General features: G+C 34.3%; 3 protein-coding genes across 3 annotated transcripts; 2 read left to right on the plus strand and 1 right to left on the minus strand.

Moving 5' to 3' along the window:
- Window positions 1-2,564: 2,564 nt before the first annotated feature.
- LOC113652700 (ATP-sensitive inward rectifier potassium channel 1-like) lies at window positions 2,565-5,272 on the plus strand. The gene is made up of 2 exons (XM_027161941.2): window positions 2,565-2,701; window positions 3,896-5,272. The coding sequence occupies exon 2, from the start codon at window positions 3,904-3,906 to the stop codon at window positions 5,026-5,028; it is 1,125 nt and encodes a 374-aa protein (XP_027017742.1). The 5' UTR covers window positions 2,565-2,701; window positions 3,896-3,903; the 3' UTR covers window positions 5,029-5,272.
- A 3,419-nt stretch (window positions 5,273-8,691) lies between these two features.
- On the minus strand, window positions 8,692-11,491 carry LOC113652650 (ATP-sensitive inward rectifier potassium channel 1-like). The gene is made up of 3 exons (XM_027161862.2): window positions 11,286-11,491; window positions 11,142-11,181; window positions 8,692-10,584 (listed from the first exon to the last, which is right to left on the minus strand). Exon 3 carries the CDS (start codon window positions 10,556-10,558, stop codon window positions 9,431-9,433), a length of 1,128 nt encoding a protein of 375 aa, XP_027017663.1. The 5' UTR covers window positions 10,559-10,584; window positions 11,142-11,181; window positions 11,286-11,491; the 3' UTR covers window positions 8,692-9,430.
- A 7,463-nt stretch (window positions 11,492-18,954) lies between these two features.
- LOC113652719 (ATP-sensitive inward rectifier potassium channel 1-like) lies at window positions 18,955-20,199 on the plus strand. Its single transcript, XM_027161965.2, has one exon. It carries the CDS (start codon window positions 18,973-18,975, stop codon window positions 20,062-20,064), a length of 1,092 nt encoding a protein of 363 aa, XP_027017766.1. The 5' UTR covers window positions 18,955-18,972; the 3' UTR covers window positions 20,065-20,199.
- Window positions 20,200-20,578: the final 379 nt, after the last annotated feature.

The raw sequence follows: 20,578 nt of genomic DNA on the forward strand, positions 1-20,578 counted from the left end.
ATTAGGTCTAACATACACATTTGCACATTTAAGCTTCGTATAATTTTTTAAAGAGTGCTTACAAGTACTTCCCTTCTTGACCCATCATAGTTGTTCATGAGGGCGGATGCAGTGCAAATATGGTTTATTGTAAGTGAAAACACACACAAACAAACACACACATGGAACCAGTAACAAAACAAGGATAGCGATGTAAGGCAGCAACATAAACCGGACATGACTCCAACAACAGAATACAAACCCAAAAACTGTACAAGATGTGACCTAAATACTAGTGCTAATTAACATCAACGTAAATCATGTACAAAGCAATCATGATACATACAGTACCATCCGTTAAATCCTATGCCTTCGTTTTCCCCTTAAATAACACCATGTACAGAACCTACTGCAACTTAAACTTTTAAAGATGGCGATCAGTGAACTCTTCCACCTTCATGCATAATATTGAACTTATCATTCTTTTTTTTTAAATCTCTATCCACGAATTTTGGACAATTTTTTTTATAATCAGCTTACGATTGAGCTTATACACAGCCTTTGTCACAGTAAATGAATTTTGTATCAATGTGCTGAGTTTTAATAAAATAAAATAATTTAATAAAACTGTTACACTAAGCCAGTAAAAATTCAGTAAAAAGTTTACTGAAATGAATGAAATTATTATTTGTATCCTTTAAAAAAATAATAATAATAATAATAAATGTTAATAAGCCACTTGTGGGTGTGTAGAGTGTCAGTGTCCAGTGTCATGACTAAGCGTGTTCAAAGGCACAACTTTGTGAGACCATGCAAAATCAGTGTCACCCATGTCCTCTCTTATCTGACTGCATTGTGATAGAGCTAACTACTGTTATGTACATCAAGTATTCAAGAAAGAGATAAATGCCTGTAGTAAAAACCCCAGCTGAGGGATATAAATAATAGGAACAATACAGTTCTCTCTGAAACTTTGTAAGAGTCCATATTAGTGTAATACAGTATGAAGGTCTGATTAGTGCATATTTTTAAAAATGTTCCTAATTTCTCTCAGTTAACACACAATATATTTGATTCCTGAACAACATCTGTGCTTTATCAGCTATGTATTGATGAAAGAGATGAAACCCTATACAACATACTGTGTCTTCTTCTTCTTCTTCTTCTTCTTCTTCTTCTTCTTTTTCTTCATTTTCTTGTTCTTCTTCTTCATTTTCTTGTTCTTGTTCTTGTTCTTCTTCTTCTTCTTCATTTTCTTCTTCTTCTCCTCCTTCATTTTCTTCTTCTTCTTCTTCTTCTTCTTCTTCTTCTTCTTCTTCTTCTTCTTCTTCTTCTTCTTCTCCTAATAGTAGTAGTATATCTTAATTACATTTGAAAGCCAAAATTCACCCATTGGTAACCTTTCTAGTTATTTAAGCATACATAAAAATTAAACACATGGTTTTATATAGTTATTTATTATTAAATAATTATTGGTTACTAAATCATAGAAAAATAATCATGGTTAAAAAATGTTGCAGTCAAAACATTCCAAAAATTATAAGATTATAAAAAAGAAATATCAATATTAAATATTGAAATATCACAGCATTTCAAATCTCACAGCAATTTTTGTAATTATTACCAATAAGATTTAACATCTCTCGAATTCTTCAAAGTATTCGCTAAATGCAAACGGATTAAGTTACACTAACAATTTCATTGGATGCGTGAAATTCTTATCATCGATATTTTAATATTCTATCAGCATGTATTCATGTGTGTAGTGTTCTTTCTTGTTTTGTAACTACAAAACATAGGGGCATTGATTATGATCACCAAACAGTGAAACTATTTTCCAAGAAACCGGAATCAGAAACAATGGCATACAAACAATACGTTTGGCACCTGAGAAGAAAGGGCAGGTCGAGTGCAGTTTTTTTTCATGTGCACTTCTAGCCCATACTCAACACTTTCGTCTGACTTAGTTTTTAGTTTAAAAGCCTATGGAACAGCTATCCAATTGCCATTCAGATAATAGTCTTTTCAGTCAGGTATTTCTTTCACCTATTATTGGCCCAAGTAAAACAATGACCACTTTGAATAGAATCAAATAACAGTACTGATGTACAAGACAATTCTGTTAAATAAAAAGGATGCTTTTTCATGCCTAGTGGACAGGAAATCAAATTCTCTTGTACTCTTCTCAAACTATAAATTGCATCAAGTACCTATAGGATATAAGATCATTTTCAAGATCTGTATTAACTTGCTCTTGTTTTTAGATAACATAGATATTTCTATGCATTATGTTTTTGCGTCACAAAATAGCCACCCTATCACTTGATATTTTTCTTCCTGCTGTTTAGGTTATGCCAACGGCAGTGACCAAGAGGATGTCCGAACCTTTTCCAAGATGGACTTTCCAAGATCAAAACATTCTGAGAACGACGACACAACCTGCTTAATATAACCTGCGTCATGTTTGTGTGCTCTCTGCCCAGCCCCAAACTGTCCTAATGCAAGTAACCTGAACTGGACATTACTGTTTAGAGGTAAACACCTAAGCCTTGCTATTATAAAGAGCCCATTCAAAAGCTAAGACAGCGAGCAAGGGATACATTTAATCGAATAGAAAAAGTGTGAGAAAGCGGGGCAGACTGGAAGAGTGAGATCGTTTGACACACACTTCTACCTTCTTCTACCAAAGTTCTGAATATCTGTGTACAAAGTGCTGCAGCAGGTACGTCTACACAGAACACTGACCTATTTGCAACAAATTTGTCAAACCTTTTTAATACAGATGTTGTCATTTATGCAACCTTATCTTTCTGTTTCATAGAGTTGACCTTTCTTTTCATATATTTGATTTTTACTTTAGATTTATTTAAATTTATTTTCACCAGAGATATTTGCCAAAAAGAATAAAGAATATTACCTTTCTTGTAATATTGTATGAAAAGCTTTATGTGAGCCTGAAAGAGATTTGGGGATGCAAATCGTGTAGATCAAACTGTGTAGGAGAAAAGATTCAGTCGCATTAATGCACACAAAAATTTGACATGTGAGACAGCATCACAATACATAAAATTCTATAATAGTAGGTGATTTAGATTTTTGGTCTGATTGTACAGTAACACTTAACTATAAGGTCCACAAATGCTATGACGGACATGCTCTAATCTTTATATATTATCCATTTGATTTAACAGCTTGGTAACGCAGTCTGTTAATTAATATCATGATCTGTGGTATACATAAGATGAAGATTTTATACATTGTGACGAATCTTTTTAGGAACAATAATAACCTACTGAGTGAAGTAATAAGTATTTCATGTACCAGTTAGGAGTGTTGCTAAATCAGTCTTAGTGTCAAAGAACTAAATTGTCACAGAACTTACTGCAGAGATGGAAGACGCTTGAGAGACTTTGTCAACTTAATTTTAACCTCATGCCAATATTTTAATAAAATTTTGAGTCAATGTGATCTCAAAGCGACTTGATAGAGGTGCTGGCTTTAAATTGCAAATTGTCTCTAGTTATAGAGTACCCTGCTTGCATATAAAATGAACCTTCATAATGTAACTGATCTTTATCAACTGTATTAACAGAAAGAATGACCAAGATGTTAACAATTAACTTTTATTTTTTATTGTCTATTCGTGTATAACTTAGTGCTATTGATATATGTGTTATATCATATCACTTCATAACTTCCCCATGCATTAAGGATTAGTGCATTGTTCATATAACAATATAACAGCATTAGTTAAGCAATAATATATGTTCATTTGTATACTTTATATTAAAGAATTTTATTTCTAAATTATAAATGTATGTTCAAGTAAAATATCGTACTGTACGGTGTTTGTTTTTGGCTCTGGGTTTAATGAAGACTAAATGAAATCTGGTTTTCTGTTGCATTCTCTTTGCAGATTTAAAAATGCCATCAGCAAGTCAGCTGCTAAGATGCTGCACAACACGGAAGCGAACTAATCGAGTCCGTTTGATAACCAAAGAAGGCCATTGCAACATTGAATATGGCAAAATGAAGTACAGCACGTGCTTCGCCTATATGAATGATATCTGGTCCACCTGTGTACAAGTTCGATGGTATTCCCTAACATTCTTCTATGTGGCCTCCTTCATTTTCAGTTGGTTTATCTTCACACTCCTCTGGTACTGGGTTGGCTATAGTAATGGAGACTTGTGGTATCAAAACCCATCAGCTAATCACTCTGCATGTGTACTTAATCTCTATGACTTAACCACCTCATACCTGTTTTCAGTGGAAACACAGCTGACAATTGGCTTTGGCTATAGAGTAATTACCCCACTTTGCCCAGCTGCGATTACAGTCTTCGTTGCTCAGATTCTTGTTGGTATCGTCATCGCATGCTTTTGGTGTGGTGTTCTCATAGCTAAAATTTCCCTGCCAAAGAAAGTCGCCAAAGCCGTCACTTTTAGCGAGATGGCTGTCATCTGCTGTAAACAGGACACACTCAGTTTACAGATACGTGTTGCTAACATACGCAAAAGCTTGCTGCTCGGCAGTCAGATCTATGGCAAGCTGATCAGGACCAGAGTCACACCTGAAGGAAAGACCTTCATTATGGAGCAAGTCAATATCGACTTCATGGTGGATGCTGGGAAAGACAACTTGTTCTTCGTCTGTCCCTTAACCTTATATCATGTGATTGACAAGACAAGCCCATTCTTCCAAATGGCCGTGGACACTCTACACCAGCAAGACTTCGAGTTGGTGGTGTTTTTAGATGGCACAGCCGAATCCACCAGCTCTTCCTGCCAAGTCAGGACTTCATACCTGCCTCAGGAGATCATATGGGGCTACAAGTTCCTCCCCATTGTCTCACGCAGTAAAGAGGGCAAATATCACATAGACTTCTCCAACTTTGACAAAGTAGAACCTGTACCAACTGCTCACTGTGCATACTGCTATCATGATTTGAATCATCATCACGTCTCCAACCAAGGCATTGATAATGCTGGCTTTGAGGTGATAGAAATTGGAAGTCAAGACAATCAGTCAAGTTCTATGACTACATAAATGTTTATATTTGCCCTTAATATGAGAGACACTTTGTAGTAAATGGCTATAAAAATAAATAAAACAAAAGACATTTTTAACTACTATTAACAAGTTAAAATTTAGTTATGAAAACAAGTTTTTAACTATGATGTATAAATGGCAACAGTGCAAAATATACATTTTATTATATTATTTGAACAAAATAGGCATGATGTGTCTCTAACGCTGAAACACAAGTCTGCAAAAGCTTCTATCAACAGCTCTAAACTGGTTGGTGCTTTTTTAATGTATATTTTCTGAAGTATATTAAATATATACCTACTTCTTGGATCACTGTTTACACTGTAATATGTTTCACATTCTGTTTCAGCAATTTCCACAGATATGTTATATTTCACACAGAAGAATTGATGCTTATTGGCTTGGATGCGTGTCCTGTTTATTATACAAAACAACTGTTATATACAAAACAACACAAGGGCTGGGATGTGTATAGATGTTTTAAAGAGTGATCTTTATCTCTGGATTTAAATATAATTCAAACCCTGTGGTCTGACTGAAGACAACATCAGCATTCCCCTTTAGAAATTAGACATACAGTAAGTGACAGCTGGTTGCTATGTTAAGTAGCTGCAGTAAAATATCTTAAATTTATCTAAAACTAGACCGCAAATACATATACTACTGATACATATACTAATCTCCTGTTATAAATGGCTTGTTTAGCCAAATGTGGCACAAAATATAATGTTAAAAAAAGAATAAACATAACCACTTAAGCTTGGTCAGGGTTGTTGAAGGTGCAGTTAGTTCTGTGTGGGACCCCAAACTATTTCAGTACATTTAGCCCTTTTCCAAAACATTGTGGCAGCTTTATTGTACAATAATGACTAATGCAGTGTTTAAAATGTATAAATGCACCGTGTTCTAAACACTCTATGTCTAATACTGTAATAATGAGAGTAATACTGTACATCTCAGGTTTTCTTCAGAATAAAGTTTCTGTTTTTCACAGCTGTGGTCTGAGCATTCTTAATTTTTTTTAAGATATATATGAATATAAAACTTTTGCCTTATAAAGATATATATTTTGACAGACTTGAAGAAAACTAAATGTTATATTTCAATGTAATTGATTTTGGGTAAGACAGCATTTCAGATAATTGAAAATTAATCAATCAATGAACCAACCAACCAACCAATCAATCAATCAATAAGTCAATCAATCAGACAGTAGTCAGATTGACCCAAAGAAAAAAGTACAAGACATTCTTTGTTTGCTATCAATCAGAATGGAAAAAAGATTTCTCCAACTGTTAGATATACATACAAAAATTCAAAGAGTTTTAAATGATTATGAATAAAGTAAACTAAAATACAGGTACTTTTTATGGCTAATTTGACTTAATTTTACTGCCCTAGGTTCATTATACATTATTGTTTGATTATAACTGTTGAAAATGTTTGATGCAATTAAGTTACAACAAAACAGGTCATTTTTAAATCTCTTTGTATCATGCATGCAGATGTCTTGGCAGATGTGTCTGCATTTGTTAAAGTTACAAATGTCTTGTTCTTAGCTTCGGATCATGACTGCATCTCACTATTAGTTCTACTTGATCTTAGTGCTGAAGTAGACTCTATACATCACAACATTCTCCTATATTGCTTACAAAATTACACAGGTATTCAGGGACAGGCTTTATGTTGGTCTAACCTGCCTGTCTGATCGATACAATTTTGTAGATTTAAATAGAGAATCCTCTAGTTTATTGACAGTTAATTATGGGGTCCCTCAATGATCAGTTTTAAGACTGTGGATTTTCTCAATATACATGCTCTCCTTGGTAAACATCATGAAGAGGCATGAGATTAGTTTCCATTGTTATGCTAACCCGTATATTGAATGACCTGTAATTTTCTATTGTTAAATTCTGATTAGACAGAAATATTACTTATCAGTCCAAAAACAAGTACTCTCACAATTACACTCCCATTTAGTGGGATGTGCTGTTACTGCTAGCTCAACAGTGAAAGACCTGGGTGTTATATTAAACAGCTACTTGTCTTTTAAAAATCATATCGTCCGTATTACAAAAACAGCCTTCTTCCACCTTAGAAATATTGCCAAGCTATAAAATATTCTATCTGTAGCTGATGCTGAGAAGACTGGACTATTGTAATGCATTACTAGGTGGTTGTCCTGCATCTTCAATAAACAGTCTACAGTTAGTCCAAAATGCAGCTGCCAGAGTTCTTACCAAGTTGAGAAAACATGATCATATACCCTCAATTTTTTTTATATATCTCTACACTGGCTACCTGTTAAGGTTAGAATTGATTACAAACTGCTGCTACTTACATACAAGGTTCTTAATGATTTAGCTCCCGTGTATCTAACTAGTCTTCTAACATGCTATAATCCTTCACGCTCTTTAAGATCACAAAATTCAGGACTTCTGGTAGTTCCCTGAATATCAAAATCTAGTAAAGCTGGTAGAGCATTTTCGTATTTAGCTCCCAAACTTTGGAATAGTCTTCCTGATGGTAATCGGGGCTCAGACACACTTAGTCAGTTTAAATGTAGATTAAAGACATATGTCTTTAGTCAGGCGTACACATAATACATCCCAAAATCTTGTGCTCCAGTACATCTGATCAAATACACATTATCATCTGGTGCTTGCTAATATTATGAACAGCAGCTACGTTAATTCCTCTCCACTGCTTCTTTTTCTACCCATCCCGAGGCATCCAGAGATTGTACCAAGTCCAGTTGTGTTCCGTGTCAAGATTTTAAGACCTTCAATGAGATGAGGCCAACTCTGTGAGGATCCTGAGGCATCTAGAGATGTACCAGCTCCAGTTGAACTCTGCATCATGAAGTATTCAGACATTCTAAGAGGAGATTCCAACTATATGTGGTCTTTAAGGACAACAACCTACTCATCAATACACAATTGCCAAACTGTATATTTATAATCACACCCTCCAGTGTCACCCAAATGAGGCTGTGGTTCTCGCCTCAGTCACCTCAGGCTTGCTCATTCGGGATAAATACAAACACATTTAAATCTAAGTCTAATATTAATTTTTGTATTACATTAATCTTCATTCAATTTTCATTTTTTGTATTATGTTTCTTATGTTCTGGAAAGCTGATTTGAGACAATGTCCATTGTTAAAAGTACTATGCAAATAAATTTTAATTGAATTTTATCGAATGTTTGGTGACAACACACTTCTTTCCCCTAGACTGTTTATATTGCCTTACATCTGCAAGACAATGTGGTTGCTAAGTTAAATGGAAATAACAGCTTAGAATTCTTTGTTTTCTTTTAGTCTGTCTAAAAAAACCTGTGTGTTTCTCTCAAATAGTAAATTATTGCATTTAAAATATTGTATTTTAAATAGTTTTAAAAAATGAATATAAAATGATATACAGTTTATTTATTTTTTATACCTAGAATATAATGACATGGTAATTCCCCTAATCAATATTGATAAAGTTATGTGGCTCTAACTTTGTAAATATGAGCTTAACCTGCTGACAGTATAGAGAGTAGATGGACACTACACAATTTATAATTTATCAATACCTCTATATTCAAAATAATTGACATGAAGTCTTTTTGGCAAAAAAAAAAATCTTTATTGACATATAATAATCAAGCAGTCAGTACATTATACAATATGATGAAAAATAATGGCTTCCAAAAGAAGTGTCCTAAACTTTATGCATTTTACAAAGAATTTATTGAACTTCCGATGTACAGCAACCTAAGATAACAGAAATCCCACATTTCACACATTGAGTAAATTGAATTTGATTTGCATTTAGAAAACTATTTTATTAAAACCTTGCAGTAAAGGAGTGAGTGAGCACAAGCAGTGCACAAAAGAGTGAAATGTAGAAATAGTGAACATCAGGAATCAATAATACAATATTAGGATGTTCCATTTTAAATGATATGCAACACATAATAACAGATGATCCAGTAACAATTAAATGGCGCTTACCCGTCCTTGGTCACCTCATAGTAGTACATGCAATATTAAGTGATATGTAGATGGTAATTTTATATCATAATTTTCTCAACATATAATTTCATAAAGATAGATACAATAAGTCTTTTTTTTATATTCTTCTTTTAAGAGGGCTTTGGCAGCATCACATTTTACACACATCTTAGACCAAATCTGTTTTAGAGACATTTAGAACACTAAATATAGATTATTATTTAAGTCTAATAAAACTTTCATATATTTCTTATGTACAGCTACTTCCAATCATATGAACTCAAGTGCCTGTGCAGTTGGTTGCTAACTTCATTTTTCTTAAGTGAATTTATTTTGGAACACGTTAAAATTTCTCCAACATTTCCATGAACCTGTTTTAATCATTTCAATGAATTACAAGTTAAATGTTTAGGTGAACACGTCGTAAATTTACAGATGATTGTCTACCGTTTAGTCCTTGATCATCAGTGTTGTATCTGAGGTCATAATTATGGGCTGTCTCATTGTTGAAGCAATGTGCACAATGCGGTGTTAGTATGGGTACAACTCTAGCAAACTCAGAAAAGTCCACGCAGTATGTTCCGTCCTTGCTCCGGCTGATGATGGGGAAAAAATCATAACCCCACATGATCTCTCGAGGAATGTATGACGTTCTGACCTGGCAAAAGAAATTGGTGGACTCATCGGTAGCATCCAGAAATACTACAAGCTCAAATTCTTGCTGTTGCAGTGTGTCCACTGCCATCTCATAAAATGGGCTTGTCTTGTCAATCACATGATACAGGGTCAAAGGGCATGCAAAAAACAAGTTGTCTTTTCCAGCATCGACTAAAAAATCAATCTTGATCTGATCCATAATGATAGTCTCACCTTCAGGGGTGACAGTCGTTCTAAGCAATTTTCCATAGATGTGACTTCCAACCATTAAAGTTTTGCGAAGGTTGGCCACTCTGACCTGCAAACAGAGGGCATCGTTTTTGGGGGAGATTACAGCTGTTTCACTAAAATGGATTGTTTTTGCTCTTTTCTTAGGCAAGGAAAATTTGGAAATAATGATTCCACACCAGAAGCTTTTAATGATTGTACCAATTAAAGTCTGGATAACGAGAAGGGTGATGGCATCTGGGCACAATGGAGTGATGACTCGGATACTGTATCCAACAGTCATCTGGGTCGTTAGGGAATAAAGGAAGGCAGTGGTCAAACCGTAGACATTAATTACACAAGGAGTATGGTCAGGTGAAGGGTTCTGCCACCACAAATCTCCATTACTGTAGGCAATCCAATACCAGAGAAGTGAAAAAATGAACCAGCAGAGAAGAAAAGAAGCTGTAAATAAGATCATGACAAAGCTCATTCGGAGCTCCAAGACGGTGGTCCATAAGTCTAGTAGGTAAGCAAAGCGATTGCTGTACCTCAAATGACCATATTCTATATTGCAATGACCATCTTTAGTCACTAGGCGGTTTCGGTGAATCCGGCGCTCCTCCAAGTAGTCTCTGACCAACTGTGCCAATGTACGTGTCATTTTCAAAGTAGATGAATATATTCAGTCTGGAAATAAAGTACAGAAGCTTTTTTTAAATAGCGCACCGGCTATTAAATGTACCATTTATGAAAATCATTCAAATAACTTTATTTTTAAAGTAAATATAAATAATGTCACTTAATTACTGTCAACAAAGTGTTTTGTTCTACAGTACATACACTAAGTGGATATATAGCACTAAACAATGTTTTATACAGTAGACAAGAAAATAAAAGGTTTTTAACATCAAAATACAGTTGAGGTTCATTCAAAAATTAGATAAATACAGTAATTACAGTGGATTTAGAACACCTTCTTCTTATGAATACTATTCACGTTTTCAGTATGACATAAAGTATATAAACATATATATGTATATATAAATGGTGGAATTTAACTTAAAGGTGGAATCTAACGATTTATACTTAGCGAATTTACAAATCTCATACAGTAAATAATGTCATTGCGTTTACAATGTGAAACAACACTAAACATCACAACGATCTCTGGAATCAACCATGTTCAATGCAAGGAGTTTATATTTATATATAGTTAGTATATATAGAGTATAAAGTTAACTTACCTGCTGTATTTTAAGGTCTTCAGTCCTCTGCATTCAAAGCCTTCAAAGACAAAAAAAGTGATTTTTTAAGCAGGATCATAATAACATTAAAATTCTGTCTGCCTTTTTACACTTTTTTCCTAATTCACACACAACTTTCCAAACCTGCTCTCACTTCATGTTCTTCAACTCGAACTTGTTTCCTATTGTCTCCTCCTACTGGTAAGGCTGGACTTGTGCATATAATATTTATCTGTACACAATATCAGTTTGTTTTTTTTCAGGTAATGAAAAGCAGGGTGGATTTACACAACATGCTTTAGGACATAGTTTAGTATAGAGTAAGCAACACTTTGCTGTGTGTTTTGTTAGTCAGGATGTGCTAGCGTTTTCTGAGAATTCACTCTGAACGTGTTTAACAATTTGCTTCAGCAACCTGTTCAGCTCTAATCGAATGTTCAAACAGGTACAGTACAGACCAAAAGTTTGGACACACCTTCTCATTCAAAGAGTTTTCTTTATTTCCATGACTATGAAAATTGTAGATTCACACTGAAGGCATCAAAACTATGAATTAGCACATGTGGAATTATATACGTACATAACAAAAAAGTGTGAAACAACTGAAAATATGTCATATTCTAGGTTCTTCAAAGTAGCCACCTTTTGCTTTGATTACTGCTTTGCACACTCTTGGCATTCTCTTGATGAGGTTCAAGAGGTAGTCACCTGAAATGGTCTTCCAACAGTCTTGAAGGAGTTCCCAGAGATGCTTAGCACCTGTTGGCCCTTTTGTCTTCACTCTGTGTTCCAGCTCACCCCAAACCATCTCGATTGGGTTCAGGTCCGGTGACTGTGGAGGCCAGGTCATCTGGTGCAGCACCCCATCACTCTCCTTCATGGTCAAATAGCCCTTACACAACCTGGAGGTGTGTTTGGGGTCATTGTCCTTTTGAAAAAGTGGTGTGTCCAAACGTTTGGTCTGTACTGTATATTGAGATCAGTGTTGTAATGTAACAGAGTACACTTACTTCGTTGCTGTAATTAAGTAGAAATTTCACGTTTCTGTACTTTACTTCGCTATTTAAATTAGTCAACTTTCACTTTTACTCCACTACATTTCCTAGATAAAATGTATACTTTTACTCTGTTATATTTCTACTAAGCATCTTCGTTACTCGTTACTACAAAATAAAATCAGAAAAAATGTGTGCGACTGTAATAAGGGACATTTGGCGAATCACTGCTCCTAGATTGCATTATGCTCCACACACTCTACGGAAAAGCACAGGTATGGATTTGGTCTTTGTCTTGTGAATATTAGTTTAATAATGACTGCATTCATTGGACACACTGTTTGTAGAGAATGCACACATACATGAACTGATCTGATTCAAGACTGGCATCATTACATCATGCATAAAATTTTGTTGTCCACTTTTGGCATTTAATAATACCATAACTTTTGGTTTACAATGTAGTCATATAATATATAATATAAAACTCTTCTTGTTTTAAATACTCACTGAGGCCTAAAACCCCTAAAGATGAAACCCTAGAACTGCCCCTGCTCTTATACCTACTGAAAATCACTGAAATTTTACTTTTTACTTTTACTTCAAATACATAAGTACATTAAATATCAGAAAATGACTTTTGATACTTAAGTACAGTAAATATCAGATACTTTAAGACTTTTACTTGAGTAATATTCTAAAAGGTGACTTTCACTTCTACCAAAGTCTTTTTCTAGTACGATACTTGTACTTTTACTTGAGTATTGCTTTCTAGTACTTTATACAACACTGACTGAGATATTTTCTGGTTTCTGGTGAGATGGTTTCTGTCTTGGTCACTCACACATCAGTAGTGGTCACTTTTCAGGTACACCTAACATACCAGATAACTGCCCTTTGTAAGTAGACAATTACTGACTGTAAATCTGATACACTTGTATCATACACATTATACTATGCTAATACCATTTCCTTGTCCTCTGTGTGCTGAGAATGTTCTACCTCTCAAATAAAATCTGGGCACAAATCTATTTGTTTGCAAGGTGCACCTGATAAAAAGGACAATGACTGTGTATAATGTTTCTCTGTATAGAAAATCTATTGTTTTCTTACTATAGGGAGGATGGATTCATGGCAGCATAGCACGCAATACTCTCAGAGAACAGAGTGAATGTATAATGATTCTCTGTTCACACAGTTGTTTTTTTCAGTAGGAAAAGTGGATGGATTTTTTTTTCCCAAGCACAAATAGAGGATATGGATTTACACAGTGATAATAAACACAGCAATATAACTGTAATATTACATGTAATGTTTTGTGATTGTTGATGTATTTGGATTTATTCATGATGCAGCTGAACTCTCTCTACCCTTCCTTTGAATCACTGAATTTCAGTCTTTGTGTACCTGATGCATCTTTTGACTAGATCAGCTTATTGTTTTGGAATATTCACATAAAAATACTTAATGGAAACTCTCTTTAGGTCATAATTCATTATGATATTTCATAACCTCTTGTAAACTTGGTGAAAAATACAAACAAATCCTGTCATGTTAATTAAAATCAAACATGAAATGTGTTGCTGATATCTGAAAAATAGTATAGAAAATCCTGAAACACAGGAAACATTTGTATAATTAAAAAAGTACCATGTACTGGCTTTTACATGAGATGGAAGCAGGTGCATTCTCATTTTATGTATTTCAGGGCAAAATGGAAAGTTGTTTGTTCTGCCAAGCCCAGATGGAATTGGATGATGAGCATTGATGGCCAAATTGTTTGGGCCCTAAATATATCTGACAGGCATTTCCAAAGCCCTGCCCTAACTGCAGCTTAAGGCCATTAGTGGTGTATCTAAAATACTCCTCACAAGAAATACTGATGTCTATTCTTTCAGTTCAATTCAATTAATTTTTACTACTTTAGAGCTTTTAACAATGGTGCTGTTATAAAGCAGATACTTTAAATATATAGATATATATTTTTTAAGTTTATGACTAATGAGCAAGCCAGAGGTGGCATTAGCAAGGAAAATCTCCTGAGACAATAAAAAGGAAGAAACTTTAGGGCATTTCACACTGCGTTTATCCCTAGATTTATCATCATTATATACCATGGCCAAAAAAAAAAAAAAAAACGACTCAGTAGCATCGTGCAGCAAGGGCTGATGTCAGATATTACCAAACCTGACTAATGTGAAACAAGATAAACCAGGATTATGGGTAAAAAACATAAAATACTTTCTCTTCTATAACTGTACAATATGGTCAAGAAATACAATCGTGTAAGCAGGAAATTCATTTTATGGACATGTGATTATTCATCACTGATCTCAGGCACTCGCAGGATAAAGGGCTGTAGAAGCTGCTGGAAAGAAAACAACGGTAGGATCCTTCTTGTGTTGCAGTGACAGAAAGAACAAAAAAAAAGAAGAAGAGGAGAACGGAGCTTTACTGTGTATGATTAGAGGAACTGGCAGCAGGCATAGACAAAAGAAGAAGCTGTTAATTAGAATAAATGTAACGGCGCACTGAACTCATGGGAGCCTAGAACATCTGCTTTACATTCAGTCCAGAGAGAAAGAGACCATGAAGTGTTTTTAATGGCTTCTTCTATGAACTTGAGGTTTATTTATGCAGAAAACACTGGTAGTTTAATGTTAATGCAGAATGAAGAAATAATGGTGTGTAATATTATGGTATCTTTGAGGAAGAGACATGAGCAAGAGGAATTGATAAAAAATGTCCATGTTCTTTTATTGGCAATCTTGCAATAAAAAAATCCACAGGCTTGGTGGCTGGCCACAGAACTGGTTCATTAAAGGGGATAACACTGTGGTGACAAATCCCATGAAAATGAAACACAAACAAACAAGCCAGCATGCTGGGATAACACTTGTGGTGACATGCAAAAAGCCTTCATGTGCTATTTTTTGACATTAAACTTAAAAAACTGTAGTTCTGAAAAATACAGATGTTCCTGAAATGTAATATGTTCCTCTTAACCAGACGTAAGATGGTGAAAATTAACACAACTGACAAACACATCACAAAACAAAACAAACAAAAAAGAACCATAAACATGCATTGTGGTAAGAAGGCAAAGAACATATAAACTATGAGGGATATTATGGTCCTGTACACCCAGCAACACCCAACAACAAAAGCCTGATAATGAGACACAACAGATAAATAGGGGTGCTTATTAGGAGTAACGCAGAACAGGTGTCCGGTGGTTGTGTAGTTGTGTGCCTCTTTGGTGCTATCATCACATAATGGCATTTGATGTCAAGACCTAATAATAATAATAAACTTTTGTATAGCGTCTTCAAAAGTCGCTTGACATAAAAGATGAAATTAAAATATACACATAACAGTACAGTACACTAAAACTAAGACTTGTCATCATCTCTTGCCCCAATTGATTACAAGGACTTAAAAGTATGCAAATTACCACATATTATACTGCAGCACAGCAATGCTATATACTGTATCTCCTAAAAAAAAGAATTTATCAGAACACTTCTGTTCAGTTAGCAATGTGCCTTAGATTATTAACTTTAAATATAATATAGCCTTCAATATAAACGACTTCTAAAATGTCCCAATAGTTAATTTGTCATTATGTACTCTTTCTTAAAGTACATAAAGGTAAAAAAAAACAAAAAAAAAACCGTTACTTAGACGTTTATTTATTTTTTTTTTTAGCATTTTTCTGTCAATAATTTAACAAGGAAATGAATTAAATATTTTTGTCCACAAAATTGATAGATAGATAGATAGATAGATAGATAGATAGATAGATAGATAGATAGATAGATAGATAGATAGATAGATAGATACTGTTTACAAAAACAGTACCTTGATAACCATGCACTAATAACTAAGTTATTAAAAAATAAGTTACTAAGTTACTAAATAACTAAGTTACTAAAAAATATTGAGTTTAGACATGTACTATCATGAACTAATGAAGAACCAACCATCATAAGTACATGTTAATACGTTATACAAAATATGTTTGTTAGTTAATTTTTTATTCTGTCAGTTCTTTTTCTTTTATTATTCATTATTTATTTTATTATTCCTATGTTTACCTTCTGCTCTATCTTTATGTTCTGTAAAGCTGCTTTGAGACAATGTCTATTGTAAAAGGCGCTATACAAATAAACATGAATTGAATTAATGTATTAATAAACTGTTGTTAAGTTATGTTACTGTAAAGAGTTACTGAAATAATTTACTGTGTTCAGAGTTAGTATAAATTTGGTCTAGTATTCGGGCATCTCTTCTCTGGAGTGGGATCGACTTTAACTGTGATTCACAATCATGAGTATAAACACATTGTTGAAAGGTGAAGCAGTAGGCACAGGGTGCAGTATGTTTCCCTCTATGCCGACTGAGATAACAGGGAGCAAATTGTAGCCGCACATAAGCTCTTTGGTATGTAGGTAATGTATAAGAACCATCACCTAAAATGAGAATGTGGTGGGAATACGATATGAATTAAATGAATTTGTTCCTTCAGACAAAAATAAAATACCTGTGTTTTTGATTCTATAAAGTCTTAATTAAATATATGAATTCATATAAAATATCATGATTTAGAACATTTAGAACCAGAACCGAATAGTTCTGCTCTTTTTCTGATCGTACTTTCAATACAAGAATCCACACTATTAGCAGACTGAATTCATTTATAAGATAAGATATAAGATAAGATATGATACCGTATACCTTTATTCGTCCCACAGTGCTATGTTACAGCAGCAAAGAAAGTATAGATACAAAAGAAAAGAAGCAAACAATACGATAGTTACACGATCGAGCAATTATCTTATTAATTTATATCGCACAGTTTAAAAATTGTGTTATTGCACAGTTGCTATTGTAAAAAAAAGAGGTTGTTATTACACAGTTTAGAAAAAAAACATATGATTGGTCAGTATGTTTCTTTGAAACTGATATCTCTTGAAGCAGGCAGCAGCACAGGAATAAACTAGTGGCCTCATTTGGAGTTCGGTGTTGTACAGGAATCAGTGAATAGCTGTGTAGAGTGAGATACCTACCTGTTAAACTATTTTCCCTGCAGACATCTAAGAATTTGTTTGAGAGGTATGTGTATTGAAAAATTTTTTTGATACAAAATCTCTCTCTCTCTCTCTCTCTCTCTCTCTCTCTCTCTCTCTCTCTCTCTCTCTCTCTCTCTCTCTCTCTCTCCCTCCCATCAATTTCTTTCTTATTATACTATATCTGGCACAATTTTTGTTTGGTGTTGTTACCCAGGACAAACAAATTTCCAAATTTGTTTACCTGCACACAAGATTCTGTTGTTTCCTATGGAAGATTTACACAATACACAGCTGTAGCCGGTCAAGATCTGTTATGATATAATACATGTCAATTCTCCAGCATGACTCATTGCATTATTAACAGAGGGTTTGTGAATAAAGTGAGCTGTGGTAATGCTTATTTCAAGAACTTACAGTATATTTTAACTTTAGGAACATTCTCAGTTTCCTTAGCCTTGGAACATTCAAAAGGAAAACAGATATACTTTGGCTGCCATTGGTTAAAATATGCAGTTTTTTATGTTTTCATAATCAAAGTTTGATTAAAATTAAACTAATATTTTTTCTATGTTTCCATGTAACTTTGGTGAATTCAAGAGTACTGATAACATTTTACTTTTCACAAACCGTATTTCTGTCCATTCATTATTCAGACAATATTTGCTATACCAGTAAAAGTGAAAGACAATATTTGCAGCTAGACAATAATTCACTTGATTCACAAGTTACTTTTTTTTAATGAATCCTAACATATTTTAATCATTTTGACATTGAGAAAAAAGACAAAGAATTAATGTGAAGTTTTCTTCTTCTGCAATGCTTTTTAAGCCATCAATAAAGTGTAAAATGACCTGCAAAAGATCAGGAAAGAATAATAATTGTGTTTAAATTAGGAGAGTTTATATCTCCTCTTCCTATATAAAAAGTCTAGATCTCAAATTCAGAGATGTATTTCTCTCTCTCTCTCTCTCTCTCTCTCTCTCTCTCTCTCTCTCTCTCTCTCTCTCTATATATATATATATATATATATATATATATATATATATATATATATATATATATATATATATATATTTATTTATTTATTTGCAGGTCATATGGCATTCTAATCACTAATCAACTAATCACCTGATCACCTAATGACCGTTCACTAGTAGTACTTTCTTTGAGATATGCTGTTATAATAAATGAGAAGACGGAGATGACTTTAGAATTAAACATCAATCTACTAGTGCAAGAACATTATTTCTAATGCAAATTTTTTTTTTAATTAAAATATCATGTGAAAAGCTAGATTTTATTAAAAGCCACATGTATCACAAACCGGTCACTGAAGCATAACAAGGCAAAAATTGTACTTACCTTCGTTACAAACCAGCATTATTAAGTAAGTATTTATTATTGAATTATTAATGAATTATTTTTGAATGAACCGAATGAGCCTGATCTCAACTTTAAAAATTCAACAAATATGTTGGCAGATAAGAAATGTCATACAGTATTTGATCTAATCTGTTCTGTTGGAGAAATATCCTTTATTAAAAAGGTCTTTTCCAAAAAAAAATATATATATATTATTGTAGACATTTAATAATAAGTCTAAAGTCTAATGTTTCAATGACTGGATTGTTTTAATAAAGTAAACCTGTTCTGAGGAATTTATTTACAGTTAAAAGGCTACATAAAAGAACCCCCTTCTATGTGTACAGTTTCAGTATGTCTTTATGTTCTGTCTTCTAGGTTTTTTTATCTTAGGTACTGAAAATGACACGCACCTTACCAGAATTCCTCAGAGAATACCTGGATAAGCGCAGGATTCACCAAAATCGTTTGGTGACCAAAGATGGCCACTGCAACATTGCATATGGCAGTGTGAAACACAGCCAATTATTCATTTACTTCCTAGATTTCTGGACCACCTTAATGGAAATGCGCTGGCGTTTTGTCATCTTTCTCTTTGGCGCCTCCTTTGTGTTTGCCTGGTTCTTCTTCGGACTATTCTGGTATTGGGCTGCTTTTGCTAATGGTGACCTAACCTGGCAAAACCCACCTGCTGGCCATAACCCTTGTGTAGTAAATCTTTTTGATATGAAAGGTGCCTTCCTTCAGTCTATAGAGACTCAGATGTCCATTGGTTATGGCTATCGACAACTCACCCCATATTGCCCTAGTACCCTCACCATTTTCACAATTCAGTGTGTCTTTGGGACAGTGATTATCTGCTTTTGGTGTGGGGTGATAATGACTAAAGTTGCAAGAGGCAAAAAAAGAGCCAGAACCTTCAGTTTTAGCAAGATGGCAGTTATATCTTCTCAAAAGGGCAGTCTCTGTTTACAGATACGAGTGGCCAATATGCGCAAATCTCTCATGGTTGGGAGTCAGATCTATGGCAAACTTCTTAAGACAACCGTCACTCCTGAAGGTGAGACCATTATAATGGACCAGATCAGGATAGATTTCATTGTAGATGCTGGAAAGGACAATCTTTTCTTTGTCTGCCCTTTGACCCTGTACCACATCATTGATGAATCAAGCCCATTTTTCCAAATGACAGTAGACACCCTTCACCAGCAGGAGTTTGAGTTAGTGGTGTTTCTCGATGGCACTGCCGAGTCCACCAGCTCCTCATGCCAGGTCAGAACTTCCTACCTACCTAAAGAGATCATGTGGGGCTATGAGTTCCTCCCTATCATCTCCCGCAGCAAAGAGGGAAAGTATCATATAGATTTCTCCAACTTTGCCAAAGTGGCTCCTGTAGCTACACCACCTTGTGCTAGTCAGTTTGCCAAACCTCCAGGCGGCTTTCATCGTTACGATACTCAGATTGACAGTCTCAGGTTTCAACAGATGGAATGAGATAAATGAGTGTTTAAATGATTATGTATGCATGGTGCCCAGTGGTGGACTCGTGTTCCTAGGATTGGTTCTGGTCCCTCTGTGACCCTGACCAAGAGAGTGACTGCAAATGACCCTGACCACTGAAAATGACTGACTGACTAAATAATCAATGTTGTGTACCATTTTATTTGCTAGACTCATGTAATCATCTCTTCATTAGTTTGGGTGCTTTTATGAGAAATAGAGTGAACAATAATGTATCTGGTGTATTGTTTCTTAACACATATCACCTTCCTATTCTTTGAAACTGGAGCATGGTTCACAAAATAAATAACACATTGGTAAATAACAACATTATTGCTGTCCACTCCACAGTGTTATGCTCAAAGCACATAGCATGATGCTACACGTGATGAAACTTGCATCTATCATCATGTTCTTGGTATAATAGTTTATTGTTTGTGATTATTTGATTGATAAAGTTTGGCTAGGTAGATGAATCTTCTTGAAACTTTATTAGGATTTTTTTTTG

This window comes from Tachysurus fulvidraco, chromosome 13 (assembly GCF_022655615.1).
Source record: "Tachysurus fulvidraco isolate hzauxx_2018 chromosome 13, HZAU_PFXX_2.0, whole genome shotgun sequence".
Lineage (NCBI taxonomy): Eukaryota > Metazoa > Chordata > Actinopteri > Siluriformes > Bagridae > Tachysurus > Tachysurus fulvidraco.

Excerpts from the sequence above, each read along its gene's own strand:
- LOC113652650 (XM_027161862.2), bottom strand. The coding sequence starts at position 10,558 with ATGACACGTACATTGGCACAGTTGGTCAGAGACTACTTGGAGGAGCGC.
- LOC113652719 (XM_027161965.2), top strand. The coding sequence starts at position 18,973 with ATGACACGCACCTTACCAGAATTCCTCAGAGAATACCTGGATAAGCGC.
- LOC113652700 (XM_027161941.2), top strand. The coding sequence starts at position 3,904 with ATGCCATCAGCAAGTCAGCTGCTAAGATGCTGCACAACACGGAAGCGA.